At 46.9% G+C, this 19,509-nt stretch overlaps 1 protein-coding gene across 1 annotated transcript in view; it reads right to left on the bottom strand.

Moving 5' to 3' along the window:
* Positions 1 to 1,451: 1,451 nt before the first annotated feature.
* pip5k1bb (phosphatidylinositol-4-phosphate 5-kinase, type I, beta b) overlaps positions 1,452 to 19,509 on the bottom strand; it is a 32,070-nt gene continuing 14,012 nt past the window's right edge. Inside the window, exons 5-15 of the mRNA XM_076015152.1 lie at positions 17,338 to 17,455; positions 16,064 to 16,216; positions 15,192 to 15,491; positions 9,098 to 9,297; positions 8,525 to 8,608; positions 7,109 to 7,157; positions 6,944 to 7,028; positions 5,889 to 6,047; positions 4,605 to 4,731; positions 2,868 to 2,991; positions 1,452 to 2,778 (exon numbers count right to left, since the gene is read on the bottom strand). Of these exons, the coding sequence (XP_075871267.1) occupies positions 2,776 to 2,778; positions 2,868 to 2,991; positions 4,605 to 4,731; positions 5,889 to 6,047; positions 6,944 to 7,028; positions 7,109 to 7,157; positions 8,525 to 8,608; positions 9,098 to 9,297; positions 15,192 to 15,491; positions 16,064 to 16,216; positions 17,338 to 17,455 (1,402 nt within the window). The 3' untranslated portion in view covers positions 1,452 to 2,775. The remainder of the gene's footprint in view (positions 2,779 to 2,867; positions 2,992 to 4,604; positions 4,732 to 5,888; positions 6,048 to 6,943; positions 7,029 to 7,108; positions 7,158 to 8,524; positions 8,609 to 9,097; positions 9,298 to 15,191; positions 15,492 to 16,063; positions 16,217 to 17,337; positions 17,456 to 19,509) is intronic.

Below are 19,509 nucleotides of genomic sequence, written 5' to 3'. Positions count from 1 at the left end.
ACAAAAGTTTACCATTGTGAGAAATGTGAATTGACTGTTAAATGCTTGAATATTATGACCGTAATAGGCCAAGGAAACCTAAAGAAGGAGATAAAAGTGCTTTGCTAAGTTTGATAAAATCATATTATATATATTTTTTTGACACAGCTGGACTTATAATAATGAATTTGATTTAGTTGACTGCAGTGTCTGGAGGTTAACGGTGGCACCTGCCGTCAGTATGTCTTTAATCTTCGTGTAATGCATTAACTTGATATCTGCTGAGTGAAGTTTGCCCTCTATCATTGGGAGATGCGACATTACTTTTTTTTTTTTCTCTCTCTTTATTTCCCATCTGTCCATTTACTTGGGGCCGGTTTGTAAAGTGAGTCGTTTTTTTGTTCTCTTTCTTCTCTGCACTATGGAGCAACAATTGTACAATGAGTGCAAAAAGATATTGTCACTCTTCACTCGGGACATTCTTCTGCATTACATTTCACGCGCCACACTACAACGCAATCCCTGCCCTTTGACTGATAAAACTGCCCCCAGAATGCCTTAGACACCAGGGTGAACTGATAAATAAGGAGTGCATCCTGGTTATCTCGACTGTACAGCCACCACATGTGCATTTATCAGCAGCGGCGACGTAAAGCGGGGGCGGGGTGCGATAAGGGTCAGCATTTCACGTCATCTTACCTCAAGATTTAAAGATGTTTTCCTCCTAATTGTGTTCGATGCCATCAGAAGTTTGTGGGGGGGGGGGTCTTTTTTTGCAATCAGGTCTGCATGGTTGACAGTTCACCATCTTTTTTTCTTTTTTTTCATTATTGTCAGGTGTCTTGAGGTTTCTGGAGCACCTGAATTTTGTTTTGTTTTTTTAGTTTAGTTTTTGCTCGAGCTGAAAACTGTCTGCTGAAGAATGCGTTTAGCATTTTTAATTGTGATATGTTGTCAGTACTCTACACACTTTGTATATTTCTATGTTGTACATCCGAAGTGTTATTATTTGCACTACATGTAATGCAATTTGACAATGTTCTGTAAATTAAAAATTGCTACACCAAAAGGAGCGAGAGCCGTCTTTTGTATGGTTACAGTGGTGCGACTGCGAAGGTGACTGACACAGTTCTCTTAGAGGACACGTTTTCAGATCATCTTTTTCTCGTCGTTAGCGTTACCATATTTAGCCCTCTGTTTACAGCCGCCGACAAAAACGTTTTTAAGCTTCCTGCTGAAACTGATGCTTTTTTAGACATGTTTGAAAAGAGATAAAAAAAACAAAGTGGTCTTAGAGGGTGGAGCCCACACCTGGACTGGATTGTTGTCATTTTCCTGGAGCGTAGCTTGCTCTTTGTGACATCACAAAGGGCCTTCCAAAACTTGCAACTTCTTTAGAGACAAGAGGCAACCACTGGACATGTGAATTCTGCATAAATAGAATAAAATTTGAAACACATTGAAACAGAGGCTGAATTTAAGCACTTTATTCATAGGAGTCTCTTCTCTATATAAATATGCATTGTCTTTACATTCAGCGATTAACATTTTTACAGCAAATGGTGAAATATTAGATTTACATAATAAATTATGGTCTCAAGCAACAAGTCATTTGTGGAATTCGACATTAATAGTTGGATATGATCCTGATGTTGAGGTATCGGACAGCTTCTAAGTGTAGGGCGCGTGTCTCACAATGTAACAAAGTGGAGTCGGCATGAGGCGAAATCCTGAGAAAAAGAATTTCAGTCAAGACGCAAAAAAAAAAAAAACACTGGGCATTGCTCCTTCACCACGTCTGTGCACGTCGTAGCGGTGACTGACAGGGCTGTACATTTTCTGGAGTAAAAAGAGAGGATGCGGGGCAGAGGGGAAAAAAAGTGCATACGGTATTCACATATCCAAAACTGTGCTCACGTCAGGTAGGCCACCTACCCAAGCAACTTCTTCAGAGAAACATTGAACAGTCCTTACAGTAAAGATGACCCTATCCATAACAATGCTAAAAGTGCCTTTTCATTCAAAGCGAGTCCCACCGCTCTGTGCGTCATCCAAAATCCAGTAACTGTATTTCCCAGCGTTGCAGAAGCGCACCCCCCCATCCCCCATCGCCTCGAAGTGATAGGATCCAGCGTCGCAGACCCTCTCGGAGAAGGTGGCGCCAGTCCGTGTTTGGCCTCGGGAGCTTTGCAATCCATCAGGTCTCCTCGTTACGAGTCTTTCTGTCGTCCGCCAACGCTGGCTAGTGTTTCCCGTGGCGCCACCTCGCCTCCGATCGGGGTGACAGAGATGCCTTCAAATCCACTGTAAACATTTTCTATCTGGTCAGCAACTCAAGCAGTCGCAAACTTGGAAAGCCTCAACCGTCTCTCAGGTCAGGATAAGGAGGGGAAAGCAAAACCTAAAAGAAATGTATCTAACCCTTCCTTTCGTATATGTATTTACAATAAATGCTTAGGTTTTTTTTTTTGTGGGCCACGAAAAAAAACAGTATACATGTATAAAAAAAAAAATATATGATGGCACTGTGTGGACGCATTTTCTAAGAGAGCAACACTCAGTTCAGGCTGAGGTTGACCTTTCACCTCACAGGATGTGTCACAGTTCCTGCATGTCCATTACGGTGACTCATGGCATCTTCTTGTGGTCCAAGAGCTAAATGGACTTCTACGTGTTTGCAGTACAGGTAGCAAAATAGATCTAGCAGCATTGGAAGTGAAGGCCCGCCTGGCCCGTCCAATGGGGTGATTGTCGTATGATTGGCAGGAGGAAATGAAGGTCCTGGAGTGACTTTCTTCACTGTGGGGCAGAGGGCAGAAAAGTGGAATCGCTGTTTAGCCCGTTGCCCGGGGGGAACGTGTGAGGAGGGCTTTGGACAAAATGCTCACCAAGTACACGTCGAGAACCGATCCGTCATCGCGGTCGAGGTCCACGTCCATGGTGCTCTGCTCGGAGGTGAGGCAGATGGCGCTGTCCTCCAGGGTGAAGGTGGAGCTGGACGCGACGTCCTCCCTGCAGCAGAAACAAGATGTTCTCTAAACGAGCGTGGTTGACAGCGGAGCAAATTTATCGTCTGTGTCAGAGGAAGTTTGAGTGCAGCAGGCGTACAAACAGCAGCTTGATCTGTACTGGCGGGGGGGGAAAAAAAAAAAAAAAACTTTTTCTGAGTGATGGACCAACTGTGAGCATTGTGAAAATCTGCGTCAGGCCAGTGGAGGTCCCAGATCAGAGGCTCGGACTCTTGTCTGAAATGTCTGACAGGAAATGAGGAAATTCTTCAAGGTTGGTTCCAGGAATGTTCACGGAACATTTTCTGTTTTATCAACCTGAGCAGGAGGGCGAGGCGCCTTTGCAAGCTGCCGCGGCTACTGCTTGTGGCATAAACAGATATCGCAGGAGTAATGGAGAAGGAATTTTATCGCTGCATCACAATATTATTCGATCAATCAGCATTGTTGTGTGGTAATACAAATGTTTTACCATCAATAAAGCTGATTAGTGGTAATAAATGGAACGAAGGTCATGCGATAAAATGCCACAGCCAACTCCAAAAAAAAAAAAAAAAACAGAATTATCCGTGCAATAAGAGAACAGACAAGCTGACGATACTCCTGTCTCAGAAATATGTGGACAGACGATTAAAAAAAAAAAAAAAAAAAAAAACGAAAAATATTCCACAGACTCAGACGAGCTGGGGTGGCTGTAGTTTTAAGTCCCAGTTCGGCCACAAGGGGGCAACATGCGCTGTTTAGGTTTCACTGCGCTGACTTGTCAGGTGATTCCTGTCGTTCAAGTGTCAAAATAAAAAAAGGCAAGTCGGACGTATATTGAAATTCACAGACAGTCAGTTGACTGTGTTAGCCACGGATCGAGGCTGAGAAAGGAAGTGTATCGCGACCAGAGCTGTCACTACGGGGGAATCAAATGCAGGTGGGGATAACAAGTCAACAAGGGTCAGCCACCAAGTTAAAAGTCGGCGTCCATAGCGGCTGTTTAAATATTAATGGCAGGACAATGTGACGGCGGGCGGTGACAGACAGGGGGACAAAACCAGGCGGCTCACAATGGAGGCGGTGTCAGAGAATCAGGCAGAATTTGACACTGACGCTAATCACGCGCAGGTGGACCTGGGCAGAGGACGAAGGGTGTAGCGTGACAAAGACCGGAAGTGGTTGTAAAACCTCAATGAGGTGCGATAAAAACGTTCTAAAGCTGCGTAGTAGCCCTAACAATAATAATAATAAAAAAAACGGAACTCTTTTTTTGAGCGAGTAAAGCGATTCTATTCAGCAAGTTCTGACGATGACAGAGACTGACTGACCCGCGCAAGGTGTTTGCATGCGCGGTCGTTTATTGAACAGACGAAGCCACGCCAGATGAGTCACCTCTTCCGTGACACGTGTCACTAAAGGGGGAAAAAGTTTGGTACACAAACTGGATACCTGACTTTGTAATATGACGGCGCCGATTTATTTCGGTGGCCACTCAAGGTACTGCAGCCAAAAGCAAAAAAGATTCCATGTGCTCACAAAGCATTTTCTCCATACGAAATAAAAAAAAAAGTATGCCGAACCCGCACCCTGTGTCCAGAAGCTCCGGGCTTTAAGGCCGAAAGTGTGCCGTACCTCTCCTCTGTTTGGTTGTCCACGTTGACAAAGATGGAGGAAGTGGAGATGGTTCCCATGGAGGAGCCCTCAAAGAAAGACGGGTTGGCCGGGACCAGGTCAGGACGCAGGTAGGACCCAAACACAGCTGTGGAGGAACCATTCAGACACATGTCAGTGATACATACACATCCTAATTGTAACAGTTCACAAGTGGAGGGGCCCCCTGAACTGAACTGAACTGCCCCTCCCCCCCCACCCCGCCAACCATACCAAATTAGTTGGCAATATGATCAAACAGAAAGTCAGATATGAGATGGTGAAAAGGTATGAATGTACACTGTATGCCGGCCCGAAGGACAAAGATCAGGCCTCTGATGAATATTGGATTTTTCTCATTATTTCTGCCAATAGAAGGGGCCTGTTTTTCAATATCAGCCTTGCACGCAATATAAGACATATCTAATTGTGCAATGGAAATATCAGAAAGGGCAATAAGTCAAAGTGCTGCGGCTTGTTGCGTCACAGCTGAAGAGACACGTTAGGGTGAACTGGGTTGCCCTTTTCCACTTCCTGCCTACTCCCTAACCCTTATCAGCGTAGCGATGATAGCTAATTTTAATGTCAAATCACAGAATGACGACATGGTGACTACAGTTATATTCTCTTTTCCTCTCTGACCAAATTCATGGACAACAGGCCCAGGTCACGGTCATGGGAGGAAGTCAGAGGGGACATGAGGAAAACATTGAAGTTATGATGCGCTCATTTAATATGCAATTGGCTGGAGGGAAAAAAAACTGGCTTCTGTTTAGATGTTTTCAAAGACTGGAGGGATGTTCTGAGGATAAAGCCAGACGAAGGCAGTGTCCAGAGGGGGACAGTGAATATATTACTGGATGCTGAGTTTGGAACTGCCACAGGAAGCATTTGGATAAGACAAGCAAAACTTGGAAGGTGATTGGAATGGACGTTCTATGACACTACAGTTTAAGGTCTCCGATTGGTGTTAGCTGTGATACTAGATATGCCTCGCTGCACGGTGAGCTATGATGTAATGCAGTGTAATTAAACTCCGGCAAAAGCCATTTGAGATAAAAACCAATAAAAGAGTAGAAGCCTTTAGAATACATATGTTTCCTCTTTTAATACAAACATCCCATCCAGTTTGGCTTAAAAAAACAAAACAATAATCTCTGCTGCGTCAAAACTGCGAGGAGAAATAGTCACAGGACCTAATAATTTGTCACATTCTTCTTCTTCTTCTTCTTCTACCTCTTTTTTAAACTAAAGTGGTTTACATACCTTGTCCGTCCAGGCTGGCCAGACTGTAGGCTCCCCCCAGCCTGTCCCTCCTCTCCTCGCCGTGCCTCTCGTCCGCCTGCGTTGAAAGGATCTCCTGCGAGGACGACTTCAGAGCCGGGATGGAAGTGCGAGTCCGCTTTGAAGGGGAGAACCGGAATGCTGCGGGAAGAGCGAGCACGAGAAGACGACTGAAGCAGGTAGAGGAAAGAGATTACTATCCTAATTGAAGCGGGTGTTCGCGCACAATGGAGCCCTCGAGGCCCCTGCCTCCGAAAACTAGCCAAGTCATTAAGAAGTGCTAAAGCGCACAATGATGACGAGGCAAGTGTCCCCTAAGCCGTCTCTGCTAAAATTAAATCCTTTCCTGTGGTCTCCCACTGACGCCACTTGCACGTGGCGAATAACATGGATAAATCCTCATATCTCAGTGTCCACAGGGGAGTCCCTGCACGGTTGTGTAACAGTCTAAGTATATATTGTTCCTAATGGGAAGTTCCAAAACTGCTTCCTGGCTTCCCTTTCAGACAGTGAAGCTGAGAACAGACCCCTCACTGTGCCTGTTGTCTCTGCCAGTTTGTTTAAAAACGGAAACCAGACGCCCCGCTCCTTGAAATTATGTAATTTGGTGATTTTTTTTTTTCTCCAAAATTAATCCTCAGTGGGCCGTGACTGTGCACCTTTGTTTCTCAATACAGCTCAATCCGGACAAAACCAAAGCGTTTGCCGGGAGCCCCATGACCGCTTACGTACAAACTCACGCAAAGTCCCAAATTTCAGAGCTTAAACGTGTTACTTAATGGTACGAATTGAATGAAAGCGCACATTTCTGCACACAATGGATCATGTGCCTTAAGACGTTTACACAACAGCAGACCGGGAGAGGACAATGGCGGGCAGAAAACAAAACAAAAAAAGCTTGCTGGGGGTGAGTCAGAGGGAGACACACAAGTCTCCAGAGATATTATTTCCCAGTTCATAATTAAAAATATATCTTCCCTACATATTCACTCTTTTGTTTTGCATGGGCTGATTTCGCGGTAGACCTTCGGACTTACGCTGGGTTTTCCTGAAGACCCTCGTGCTCATGAACTTGAGGAAGCGACTGGCGTAGAAGGCGGGCCGGTGGACAGAGACGGAGTCCTGAGGACGGACGGGTGGGACGTTAAGAGCGTGAAAGCAAAGACAGAAAGCTGCGAGCGCGCCAGAGCCGATCCACTTACCCCGTCGTACACCAGGGCCTTCCACGAGTGCTCCAGCTTCTTGATGAACCTGGGTGGAGCCGGGGACAAGAAGAGGCTTTGTCACGCGTTCGCTTCATTTCCAGCCAAAGTCAATACTGTCATCTTGCCAAAAAAAACACAGGCTTAACACTTTGCGGTCGATAAATGGCAAAAAGTTTCAGAAGTTTGCGTGACGTTCTGTTTTCAGGAAACAGGCAGGATGTGCAGAGACAAATTGGGCCTTTTTTTTCATTTAGTCTAACTGGCCTGATGTCAACTCCCCACTCTGTATGCATTTCATGCTTTGACTTTAAAAAGCCTTCTCTGTTACCCGCACTTGCGCTCACGAGATGGCGACTGCAGCTGGAGATGAACAAGATGAGTGGATCACTTCATTTATTTAAATCATTCATCCGCCCCTCCATGTTCTTAGGCTGCACTCAGGGTTGTTGAAGCCTTTTTTGCACTTAAATCAGGCTGGATTGTTGAATTACTAGGGACGCACAATGGAACAAGTTCCTCTCAACCAACTGGGATTACGGCTTTGTTACGTCCCCATTTTTCATGTTGGGTTTTGTTCAGTCGGTCTTGTCTTTTGCGTCGTGTCCTGTGGTGTTTGTTGATAGTCTTGTTTGTCAGGTCCTGGTTGTTCAGTTCATCTCATGAAGTCGGTGTATTTTTTTCTTTTCTTTTTTCCTTCATGTTTATATTTAAGATTCTATAATTTATGCCTTGTTAGGTAAAGTCAGTAGTATTTCCCCCCTCGTCGTGCACTCCTTCTTTTGTGCTACTGTAATGACTTAAAGACTGCTAAGTTTCACGTCAAGTTCATGTTTAGTGTTTCATCATGCCGTCTTGCCTCCACGCCCTGTTTTTTTTTTTTGTACTTACCTTCTTCCTCTTGTTTCAGACACTGACTTCCTCCTTTTGTATGATTTTCACCTGCGTCTTGATGTCTACCCCACCCCTGATTGGTCTAACATGAGTCACTTGTCTCCCTTTGTCTGGGTCGGTTCATCGTCTTTAAATGTCTAATAAAGTCAGCTAGTGTGTTTTTCTTGAAATTTGCCCATTTTGGTTTTAGACATTTTTTGTTACCTACAATCCTACAATAGCAGGAAGCTGAAGCTTTTTTCCCCCATAACTTCTGCTAAAGTTGCTTTTTTTCTGAAGATTCTGAGTATTTTTCCATACTTGATCAAAGTAATGAGGACTGGATGAAAGATTAAGACGTGAGAATTGGAACGATACGGAAAGCTTTAAGTGACCTTGACATCTTAGTTCATGACATGCACCTATTCATGGACTTTCCTGGCGACAGGGAGTCGATCAATACAGTGATCAACCCTCCCACTGGGGAACAGGGGAAGCTGCAGACATACTTTGAGCTCATAAAAGCAGACAAATCAACAGTACCTGTAGGACTGCAGGATGTCTATGATACCCAGGTAGATAAGCAGCTTTTCTTCTTTGTGTGTTTTGGCCGGGATGCCGCCCATCCTGAAAACGCAGTAAAGAGACACACACACACACACACACACACACACACACACACACGAGCCGTCAGAGAACAGCCGCTCTCCTCCTTCATCATCATCATCTTCCTTCTTCTTCAGTTCTTCACGCGCTATTCAAATAGAGACGCTGCTCCGACGCAGCCTCACAAATATTTGTCGGAGAGGATCTTTGCGAGCATTTACATTCGCATCTGTGGCGGTGAATACACAGGCTGTGTGTTTGTGTTGTGCGTAGCCATGGCTATTACTGCGCCAGAGTCCCCGTGCAGACTGAGACCTCGGTTGTGTAACCGTGCCTCGGAGAGAGCGAGCAAAAAAAGGTGGGAGACCAGGAGACAGAGGCAGAGTGTGTGCATGCCCAAATATGTGTGCGTAATGCGAGCGCGACCCCCCCCCCCCCACACACACACACACACACCTCCCCCCCTGCCTCAATCCAATCCAACCCCGTCGACCAGCTGAGCCCACTCACGTGTCGTCGGTGGTGAGGGCCTCGGCGGCCTTGCCGTCCCCCTGAATGGACTCCAAGGCGGTGGAGTAGAGCACTCGCTGGGCCACGGGTCTCTTTCCGTCGCCTCCCGCCTGCTGGTTGGGATCCCCCCCGTCCCTCTGGTCCAGGACGTGCACGCCCAGCAGCAGGCTGTAGTCCATGATCTTAAAACTCTCCAGCACCTGAAGGCACAAAAAAAAAACAAAACAAGAGATTTTACAAACGGCGTGTGAGGGCGCGAGCTGAGACGCAACCACCGGGGTATCCCGGTTTCTCATTATCACGTATTTTGGAAGAGCGCTTGTTTTTTTGGGGGGCGGGGGGCGGGGGGGTGTTGTTTGTTTTTCTCGAGCGAGGCACTTTCGCTGCCAAACGCTCACACAGCCTGCACAAGGAAATCTCTCTTTGAAGCAGTTTTGAGCTAAATAAACAAACAAGGCGTCTCTCAACAGTGAGCCAAGTGTTACACATTGACCCGTCTGAGGAGGCTCTCGCCAGGTTCCCCCACAGACGGAGACTTGGTGTCTGGGGTTGAAGGTTGAGGAGGGGGAAGGCAGGAGCTGGGAATGGGAATGGGGTCAGAGTCAATCAGGGGGCCACGGCCAGGTAAGACAGGCTTACCTTGTGACTGTGGTTCTGGTTTAGTTTAGTTTAGTTTAGTTTAGTCAATCACGAGCAGCTACACAAATGGTCCAATCAAAAAAGTAGTTGGCTGAAGTGATGGAGTTTATATTTTCTTCATTGTGTGATTTTATAAATTAATCAATTACTCAAAAAAAAAAAAAAAACAACAACCAAAAAACTTTAAAATGAGGCGATGTAACCACGTTACCAAGCCCCAATAGTAGCAGAAAGTCAACTTCTACAACCACCAAAGTATAGCAACCCAAAGGAAGAAGAGAAAATAAAGAAGTAAATCAACAAAAGCTCTAAAGATGTAGGCTGGCATTGCACCAGTCAGTCGGTACGTTAAAACACATCATTCAATCTTGTTTGTATGTCTCAATCATAATCTGCTTGAAGTTATTTTTTAAACAGTGCAATACTTTTGCTTTTGTTTCAGTTCATCTGACAAGCTATTCCATAACTTCACCGCAGCAACAGAAATGCACGTTTTTAAGTGTAGTATGAACGCTTGTTGGTTGAAAATGAAGTTGCACCGCCCTTCCCTGTCCGTCAATAATATTTCTAGCGTTGTAGATTATCTGTGCAGTTTGGAGATCCACTAGGTCAGCAAGGCGGCGCGGTGATAGTATTCCACATTATTTATAATTCTTATGGGCCTCTGTGCATTCTATAAATAGGTTGCAGGTGTGTGTTGAGAATACTCGAACAAACACATACTGCTAAGTGTCGCCGGGGACAGAAAATGACTTTGTAAATTCAAAACTGTGTTGTATTCCCTTTAGTCTCCCGGTGAGAGGACATAATCTGTCGAGGAGACCCTGGGCATTCTCACCAGCATTTTATAAATAAAACGTTCCTCTCTACATAATAGAACTGGAAGCAATAAAATAAATAAAATCCTATTGACATAATCCAGGAGTCTTTGGCTCTCATCGGCTGTTTAAAATTTCCCCACGGTGATCATTCAAGGCAGGAGCTGCGTCCGCGGGGGCTTTTGTGATGATTATGGCGGTAGCACGTAAACTAGCAAGCGACACTTAAAATAGCCAACATGAACGTGTCCCTGTCTCGGAAGGCGACAGTGGATATCACGGATGAAAAACACTGTGCTCACGTCCCACTTCTGAGAAAACACAGACCGTCACGTTTTCCAGACACTTGACGCGTTTTTTTCTCTCTGTTGTTTGTTTTACATTTCAGTACTTGTCCAGGCAGAGGCCCGCAGTCAGTGCTGAAATGCTCCATTACACACATGCACACACACGCACACACACGCACACACACACACAGCAGCAATACAAACTTATTGTCTTCCACAAACAAACACTGGAGCCTTTGTCTGAGCTTTGCCTTTTCCATAGTGATGATTTGCATCCCCTCACTCCCCCAGCCTATTCACACTGCAGCCGCGTTCAATAGGGCCACGCACACCCGGCTGCCTGCAGTGAGCCGCTCCACAGCAATTACCCCGAGAGTGGAAGAGGACGGAGGAAAAAATAGAATTTCTGCATCAGTGACGTTCTGAAACCGATGCATCGGTCGATGACTGCGACAAGCAAACGTCTCCTGATCAGCATCAGCCTGTCCTCTGCTCTGTGGACCACAGAAACACTTACCCCCCTGACATTCAACAGAAAATATTTTCTCCCGTCAGACCCCATGTCTGCACCAGCCGGGCTGTTAGTCAGAAAGTTCACCGCCGAGCTCCAGGTTGTTATAAACCGAGAAAAAAATACATTGAAGCTTGACAGATGATTCCAATCAGTTTATTGTCGGGTTTTATTGCGCTGTACTTTGCACATTGACGTCTGACAAGCTGGGCATTGAATAATCACGGCGCCGACTGATGCATTGGAGGCCATGAACAACAGTCCAGTTTTCATTGGGGTGCTTTCTCTATTCATTCCTACTTAAATGCCTCGGTATTCTACCAGGTGCATTCATGACAACAAGTGTTCCAATTTGCCCAGGTGAAATGCATCACATTTGTGCAAAACATTTATAATAATATAATAAATGATAGTGTTTGCATAATGTTGTTAAAAAAAAAACACGGCAACAAAAAGACGCCATATCACTAGCTAAGTTTACACACGCACATTCCTCCAATCTGATCTAAACCTCGGTTGATTGTAAATTCCAACATCCACTGATTACATCGACACTATGTCGTTTTTTTCAAAATACGGACCCGTCTTGCTTCCCTCCCGCCATGTTTTCTCGCTACTGAAAAAACGACTGGCTACTGCAAAGGCGGAAATGCGTCACGCCGACGTAGCACACATGCGCAGTAGAGATAATTTTACCCCAACCAGGAAGACGGGATCCAAATGGGTGTGCACATGGATGCCATTCGGCATAATGATCGGCATAAACCGCCTCTCTCTTCTTTCGGAATGAAATTCCTTTCCGAATGGACCGGATCGGATCAGAATCTTCCGATCGATGTGTTTACATGAAGCGTCTTTAATGTGATTGGGCGCCTTTATTCTGATTATTTGTGTCCATGTAAACACAGCTAATGCCGTGCTCAGGCAACTCTTCAAGATGGAAACGGTCAAACAAAAGCGGTTGACTCAAAATAAAAGCGAAGCTTCAAAGACGATTCAGGGAATGGCGGCCGATAATCTGTTTGCAGAGTCTCGCTGTCTTGTCAGCGCGAGGTCAGTGTTCCCTTCTTGTGTGACTGAGCGAGAGAGAGAGAGAGAGAGAGCGAGAGAGAGAGAGAGAGGAGCCACTGTTGTCTCATGACCACGTGGCTGAGTGGAGGAGGAGGGGGGGGGGCGCTTGTACAGTTAATGGCTGAGCTGCATTGTGAGTTATCATTGTCCGCTGATCATGAATGTGTGGGGACTGCCGCGAGAGTTTGCGCCCAGAATCAGAACCGTTGGTGGCAGTTCGTCGGCCTGACCTTGGTGGTCCCAAACACTCCCTGACAAAACAGGCCGACAGCAGCAGCAGCAGCAGCAGCAACAGCAGCGAGGGCGACCAGCGACGTTAATGACTTTCCGTGATTCATATCACAAACGCACACGCGCAGCAATGGAGGAAAGAGGACAAACACACGCGCTCTACAACAAACCCTCTCACTCTGCATCGTACTGCCGAGATGGACATGAATTATTAATGCTCTGCGTTGTTTTGGCATTTAGAGAGTGTCCTGGGAGCCGAGGAGTAATGAGGAGTCTCCACTTGAAAGGAGGCGATCAAACCCCTCTGTCCCTCCGGGAGCGTCCCACATCTGATCTCAAAACACATTTACCACCCCTCCGTTTACTTCATCCCGTCCGCCTGCTTTCTGCCCAGTGACATTTACAAGAAAACGAGCAGGCGAGGTTGAGCTGGAGGACTAAAGGATGTCTTTCTCCCCCCCCCCCCCTTCTGTTTCCTGGTCACCTCAACGTGCCCTTATGCCTTTTCCTTCTGCGTTCCGCAGACCCCCGTGATCTGCGTTTTCGGCCCGCACTCTCTCCGGGGGTGACGGGGGGTGAGCTGCTTACTCATGAAAAGCGGCCAGCGATTCTGCTTAGAGGGCTCTTTGCTTCCCGCCTCGGGAGGCCGACGCAGGAAGCCGTGACAATAACCAGCTCGCACGGCGCCGCGGCCTTCGCCTCCAAACAGTTCTCACGTACGTGAGGCTACACACACACACACACACACACACACACGCGTGCAGAGGGTGTAGACAAGGGCACCGCCGCCAGGTTAAGCAAACAATGACTGAGCACGAGTAGAGGATGTCGTTCTGGCAGCGAAGACAACAGAGCAGACGGAGGACAAAGTCGGCGCGTTGGTCGGTGAAGGAGAAGCAGATAATCTCTCGTCCTGTTCTGAATACTCTTCACAGCTTTACCATGAAACCAGTGAGCTGCTTGACAAAGCAGCATTCGCTGGCACCTGAACTACCTGTGACACATTCCCGAAGAAGAAACGCTAAACCACGAGCTTACGTCCTTGTTTTTTTTTTTTTTTCTTACTTGACTTGGAGAAGGAAAGGACAAAAGCAGAGGAGAGCAGCGAGGAGGCGGGGGAGCACGTGCGTGTGTCTCTTGCATAACGGGCCAAAACTCCACAGAACCCCGGCCGTGTGACACACGGCTCATTAAGGCCAGCTCCTCTCCACGCACTGTCAATCGCAACTTGCCAATTACGCCGTCCACGCTCGCGTCCACAAGCGCGCTAAATATTGAGAGGATTTAAAAAAAAAAAAAAAAAAAAAAAAAAAACAACCCCGGGCCTGGCGGGGGTCATTAGGCTGTTTACTCCGACGAGGGGAGGGGGGGGGGGCTCAGGTCCACTCAGTCAGCCAGACTCGGCAGGAAGTCGCTCCCTCTGATCTCTGGGCGGCTACAGATCTGCACTCAACGCAATATCCTGAGCAGGTTGCATGTATTTCATTGCGAAGGGCGGGGGGGGCTTGCGGGGCGGGAGGAGGAGTGGGGGGGGGGGTTTGTGTGCGCAGAGCAGAACAAATGGGATTACAGCACGAGGGCCTTTGGGCCTGTCCCCGACCACAGAAAACAAGAGTTGAATGACTGTTCACTGTACAGCGAGCAGCCCACCCACCCACTGGGTGGACTTGGTGGTTTCCAATACAGGGGAAGAACAAATCAGCAGTTCAGCCAACAGCCAATAAACTGCGCTGCCTTCTTTCACTCTTTGACGTTGGAGAGGCTTTTTTTTTGTTTGTTTGTTTGTAGATGGAAACTCTGAAAGACTTCTGAAACTGCAGTAGTCAGTGGTTGTGACGGAGCAGTTTCCACACTCTGACACCGACGTCGCGCCTGTTAAGACAATTGCTCGTGAAAGCAGAAAAAATGCGAGGGTCGCCTATTAAACTGCCCTTCTTCAGCAGGGCCTCCCCCATCCTCGTGCTTTTATTTTTAAAAGACCATCTTTGGAGGTCCAGCTCCAAAGTCCCACGCTGCCCGGGATCACGTTTTAACCGATGGAAACTGAAAAACATAAATGGATTACAATAAAGATAGCGGTTCCACTGGCAGAAAATTCCTCCTTGCGAAACATAACCTCGACACTGTGAAACGAACACATGATGTCCCGTCCCGCAGCGTGGTGTGGTTAATCTGGGCTCATTAAGATTCCCCAACCATGGGACCGAGGTCAGTGACGTCCTTTCATTCGGCAGCCGCGTCCTCAGTGGCCCCGTGCTCGTGAGCGCCGATATGGGACGCGGCACGATGTCCTTGTAGGGCTCCACAAACTCACGGGTCAAAAAGTTTTGGCAAAGGCGCGACGGCGTAGAGTGGAAGCGTCTGATAGCGAACTTTCTTTGTCGCAAAAGATTTTTTTCATTGGACTTCAATCATCCTCCTTGAGAGCAGTGCAAGAATGAAAACACACACACACACACACACACACACACACACACACACACACACACACACACACACACCAATGCGCTCCACACAGTGATGATGGCTCCACCTACCCGACAGTCTCTCTGCAGGGTCTTCATGAGGTTGTTGTAGGTCTCCGTGTCAAAGTGGAGGCCCTCCTCGTGCATGTCCTGGAAGTCCAGGTCCTTGTAGGTGGGGGAGGCTTTCTCCCTCTCCTTCCGGGACGCCCGTCTCTTGTAGGTGGATCCCTTCAGGTCGTACTTGTAGTGCATTTTGACCGAGCGCGGCAGGACGTTGTTCATGACCACCAGCCGGATGTTGATGCCCCCCGACTGGATGCAGTACAGCCCGTAGAACTTGGGCAACAGTGTGCGGGGGTTCTGGTTGAGGTTCTGCGAGGTGAAAAACGGCCCGTGTCAAAATGCAGCAACATGAAGAGAGACGCGTGACAGACACAGGATATTTTTGTAGCAGCGGATCATTTGCTAGATATCTTTTACATTTGTTATACATCAGAGTTGGGAAGTAACAAAGTACAAATACTGTGTAATTGTACTTTTTTTGAACAACCTTTTACTTTCACCCCTACATTTGTACACAAATACCTGTACTTTCTACTCCTTGCATTGGAATAACATGCTTGTTACTTTTGTGTTCAGAAGATACAAATTCTGTCAAAGGTAAATCACTTATTATTATCACTCACTGCTCATAGCTATTACTGATTACAATTTGGTTGTGATGCAGTTGAAAAAATATAGCATTGAATTAAAATGATCAAAGAATGTATTGTTTCATTAATTCCAAAAAAAACATTTTCAACTTGCATTTGTTGAAATTTGTACATTTCAGAACCCGTGCTTTCTGACTTTTACTTGAGTACGGATAAATAAATATAACACTATTCCATTTCCAGACGCGTACTTGACAGCAAAACACGTAGTTAACGTTCGACTAGTCTCACCATGTAGTATCCGGGTAATAATCTCTGGAGGAACTTGGCCTCTTTGTGCTGGACGGTTTTAATGATGAACTCATCGTCGCTGGTCAGGTAGAAGAGCGATCCGCTGGCCCCCGGGTTGGTCAGCTCAATCAGGGGCTCGTTCACCAGGGAGTACTGAGGAGAAAGCAACAAACAAACCAGAGCCCATGTTAGGCAGAGGTCAGACTGATGGGAAATCTCCACCGAGAGCATTCATTCATTCAGAGCAGCCAGATAATAGCAACGTGCTCGGAGGAGATCTTCTCCACCCATGTCCCACTGCAGTCACGTTGAGTTACCAGCATTTAACACATACGCAGTGTGCCGCATTTGCATTCGGGATGCTGTTTGTGTGTGTTCCCTCCCTTAATTAGGCTCTGCTGTGTGGCCTTTGGTCGGCGTGAATCCATCCTCACTTCAAGGACGGCAATCACAGGCACTTCCTCCAAGCCAGCGCCTCTCATGCTGCACTTCAAGTCAGACTGTGTCTGCCTGCCTGCCTGCCTGCCTGCCTGTCTGCCTGCCTGTCCGCCAGCCTCCCAGGGTCTTTTGTCTTTCACTTGTGCACAAACACATTTTAACCGAGGAATGAGGGAGCAGCTGGTGGTGCTTCTGAGAAGCTTTGAGAGGTGACAGAACGAGCAAAACGGCACAATAATGGGAAAATAAAAACACGATGAAGGCAAAGCAGAGAAACGCATCGTCTTATTTGCATGCAGTCAGAGAATTATTGATTGGGAGTGGGGAAAATATTATGCTGGCAAACAGGGTTTACAAATAAAGGTTATCGACAGCAGTGCTTGAATAAAAGCTCTTTTTACGCCCCCAAAAAATCTGTTTTTCTACTTTTCACCCCATGTTTATCTTATAATTGCTGCTGAAGATGTACAGAATCAGCACTTAATAGCTTGGTTTCAATCACATCGTTTTGGAGGGCAGTAAGTAGCGTTAGTTGGATCGGTTAGAGCAGTTGGAGAAACTGTAAAACATCTGCATTCTTCTATAGGACAGATTCCTCAGCAACTAACATACTTTTCACTTCCTGCCCTGCATCTCTAGCCGTGACGTTTCCCTTTCACATATGTGATGTGTCATTGCTGAGATACTCAGTGAGTTCTGTCCCAGTTTGGTAAGGGCCGTAGTTAACGGCTTCCCACAACAAGAAGTTCCCACTTCATCTGTGGTTCACCACATTTCACTCTGTTATGAGATCATGCGGAGCGTTAGCAGGGTTTTTTTTTTTTTTTTGTACTTACCAGGTAGTCGTCTGGTTTAATGCCGAAGAGATCTCGGAAGTAGCGGAATGCCATCGGGGCGTAGGTCTTGAAGCGGAAGTCGGGGTAGTGGTGCGCTGGTGTCAGGTTGCTCCCCTCGCTGGCACAAGACAGGAAATAAAAAGCACAGAAAAAAATGATACCTGAGATACTTTTCTAGCGTGAGCCTTTCGATGTTACATAAGTGAAACGGAGTGAATGCAAACAAGCAACTTGGACGGGGGGCGGGGGGGGGTCACACTGCTTTGTTCCTACACCACTGCTAAGACTCCTGGTTACTGTATCATTGGTGTCCTTGTGATGGGCTCCAGTCGTTCACGGACCCATGGGAACCAATGTTTGCCTGGAGACTGGAGTTGACTCTGGTTTCATGTTCTTAACAAATACCATGCAACACAAGAGCCTTGGCAGTGAGGAGTGTAAATACCCAACTCAAAACACAAAGCAACCAAAACATAACCTGATTTCTTCCCCCCCCCTCTGCTTTGGTTCCTTGACTAAACTGTGAGACCCGACACTCAGACGGCTTCAGACACAGATTGACCCTGTTTTGTAACAACTGCCGAGGGGAACACCAGCACTAAATAGCATTGATTAAATAAACCGACGTTGAAGCCAATCTCGATGACCCGAAATCTCAAAGAAGTAGGTTAATAAAGGTTTTTGTTTTCCAGGGCGCCTCTAAATCTGCCAATGGTTTCGGTGCAAAGAGGCCACTCTATTGTTGTTTTGTGTGTCGGTTCCACACTCTGTAAACGGATACTGGCAACAGCCCGGGACCTGCTGTGTAACACTATACATGTGATTACTACACAATGAAATCTGACTGCCCTGTTTAGCCTGCGAGGGCCGCCGCCGTCTGTCCTCGCCGGCCGGACAGCTCGTGGTGCTTTTTTTTTTTCCCCCTCGACGCCTCACGTGAAGCCATTCAGCAGCAAATAGCACATGGAAACATTCTTCTTCTTCTTCTTCTTCTTCTTCTTTTTTTTATCTTCCAATCTAATCAGCGAGCCATCTGCCTGGCGGAAGATGAATGCCGATCGTCTGTCGCACGGGCGCTGAGAAACAAAACAAACCCCTGTGTGCGAGCGGCCGCGTGGGCGTCTGAGCGATCTGCGACGTCTGGGGCCCCTTCAAAAACTAGAGCGGCGGGACAAACGACGGTGGAAAAGCCACCCGAGAGCCGCCTCCATCGGTCAGCTGCTCTGACGGACTGAAGGACGAGGGAGGAGCAGAGCAGACTGCCTCGTGTTTGTCTGCTATCGCGGAACGGGAAAGAAAACTGAAAAAAAGGAAATAAAAAGGGAAAAATTGTTAACGTCAGAGCATCAATTTTCCCATCCTGCTTACTGTTCCGTCATGTGTTAGGTAATATCCGGTTTTTTGTTTTGTTGTTGTTGGTGTTTTGTTTTTCGCTTCACCCTGAGGTTTCGGGTGTTTTTATAGGCCCCGATGATGACTGTAACGACTGACGTCGGTGGAAAGTGCTCCATTTCATATCTCGTGAACCTAAACCAACTCAGCAAAAAGCACAGCACTTAAAAAGCTGTTGTGTTGAACGGCTTCTTGAAATTGCACGCGGCAGGATCATGTTTGCATAAAACAACGCCGGATTTGCATATCCTGCCGGAGAAATCTCCATAGCAAACCAAAGAATTTCCCAGACAGGATCCCGGCTCTCTTCCTGTGGCCTGGAGAGGAGTGAGGGGGATGGGGGTTGGGGGGGGCGAGGTGTTTGGCTGACAGGCTGTGACCTTTGACCTTTTCTTTCTCGCGCAGTATGACAAGAAAAAGTACATCTCGCATATTAAAAATTAACTTTTCACACCCTTCATCCAAATATATATGACCTCTACGAGCTAGAATTATCCTGTAAAGTTTTTTATCTGTGGCGAATGGCCGGTGATGTCATGTGTTAACTAACGTGGGAATACATGAGTCACACTTGCAAAGAATCCGTGCTTTGCTCTTTGGCAGTAAGATGTGCACACATAGCTGATTTCATGTCCCCCCCCCCCCCCCCCCCCCGACCGATTGTCCGCGTGAAAATAATTTTCATCACAATTTTGACTTGACAATGACGGCGGCGGTTCGCAGTAGAAGCTGGATGAGAAGGTCGAGCAGCTTCCGTTTCCAGTCAAGGTTGTTAAGAAT

The sequence above is a fragment of the Nelusetta ayraudi genome, unplaced genomic scaffold, assembly GCF_046127955.1.
Source record: "Nelusetta ayraudi isolate G7.1 ecotype Tasmania unplaced genomic scaffold, CSIRO-AGI_Nayr_v1 ptg000181l, whole genome shotgun sequence".
NCBI classification, from domain to species: Eukaryota; Metazoa; Chordata; class Actinopteri; order Tetraodontiformes; family Monacanthidae; genus Nelusetta; species Nelusetta ayraudi.
Note: the sequence above shows the minus strand (reverse complement) of the source record. Positions and strands in the feature narration are given on the sequence as shown.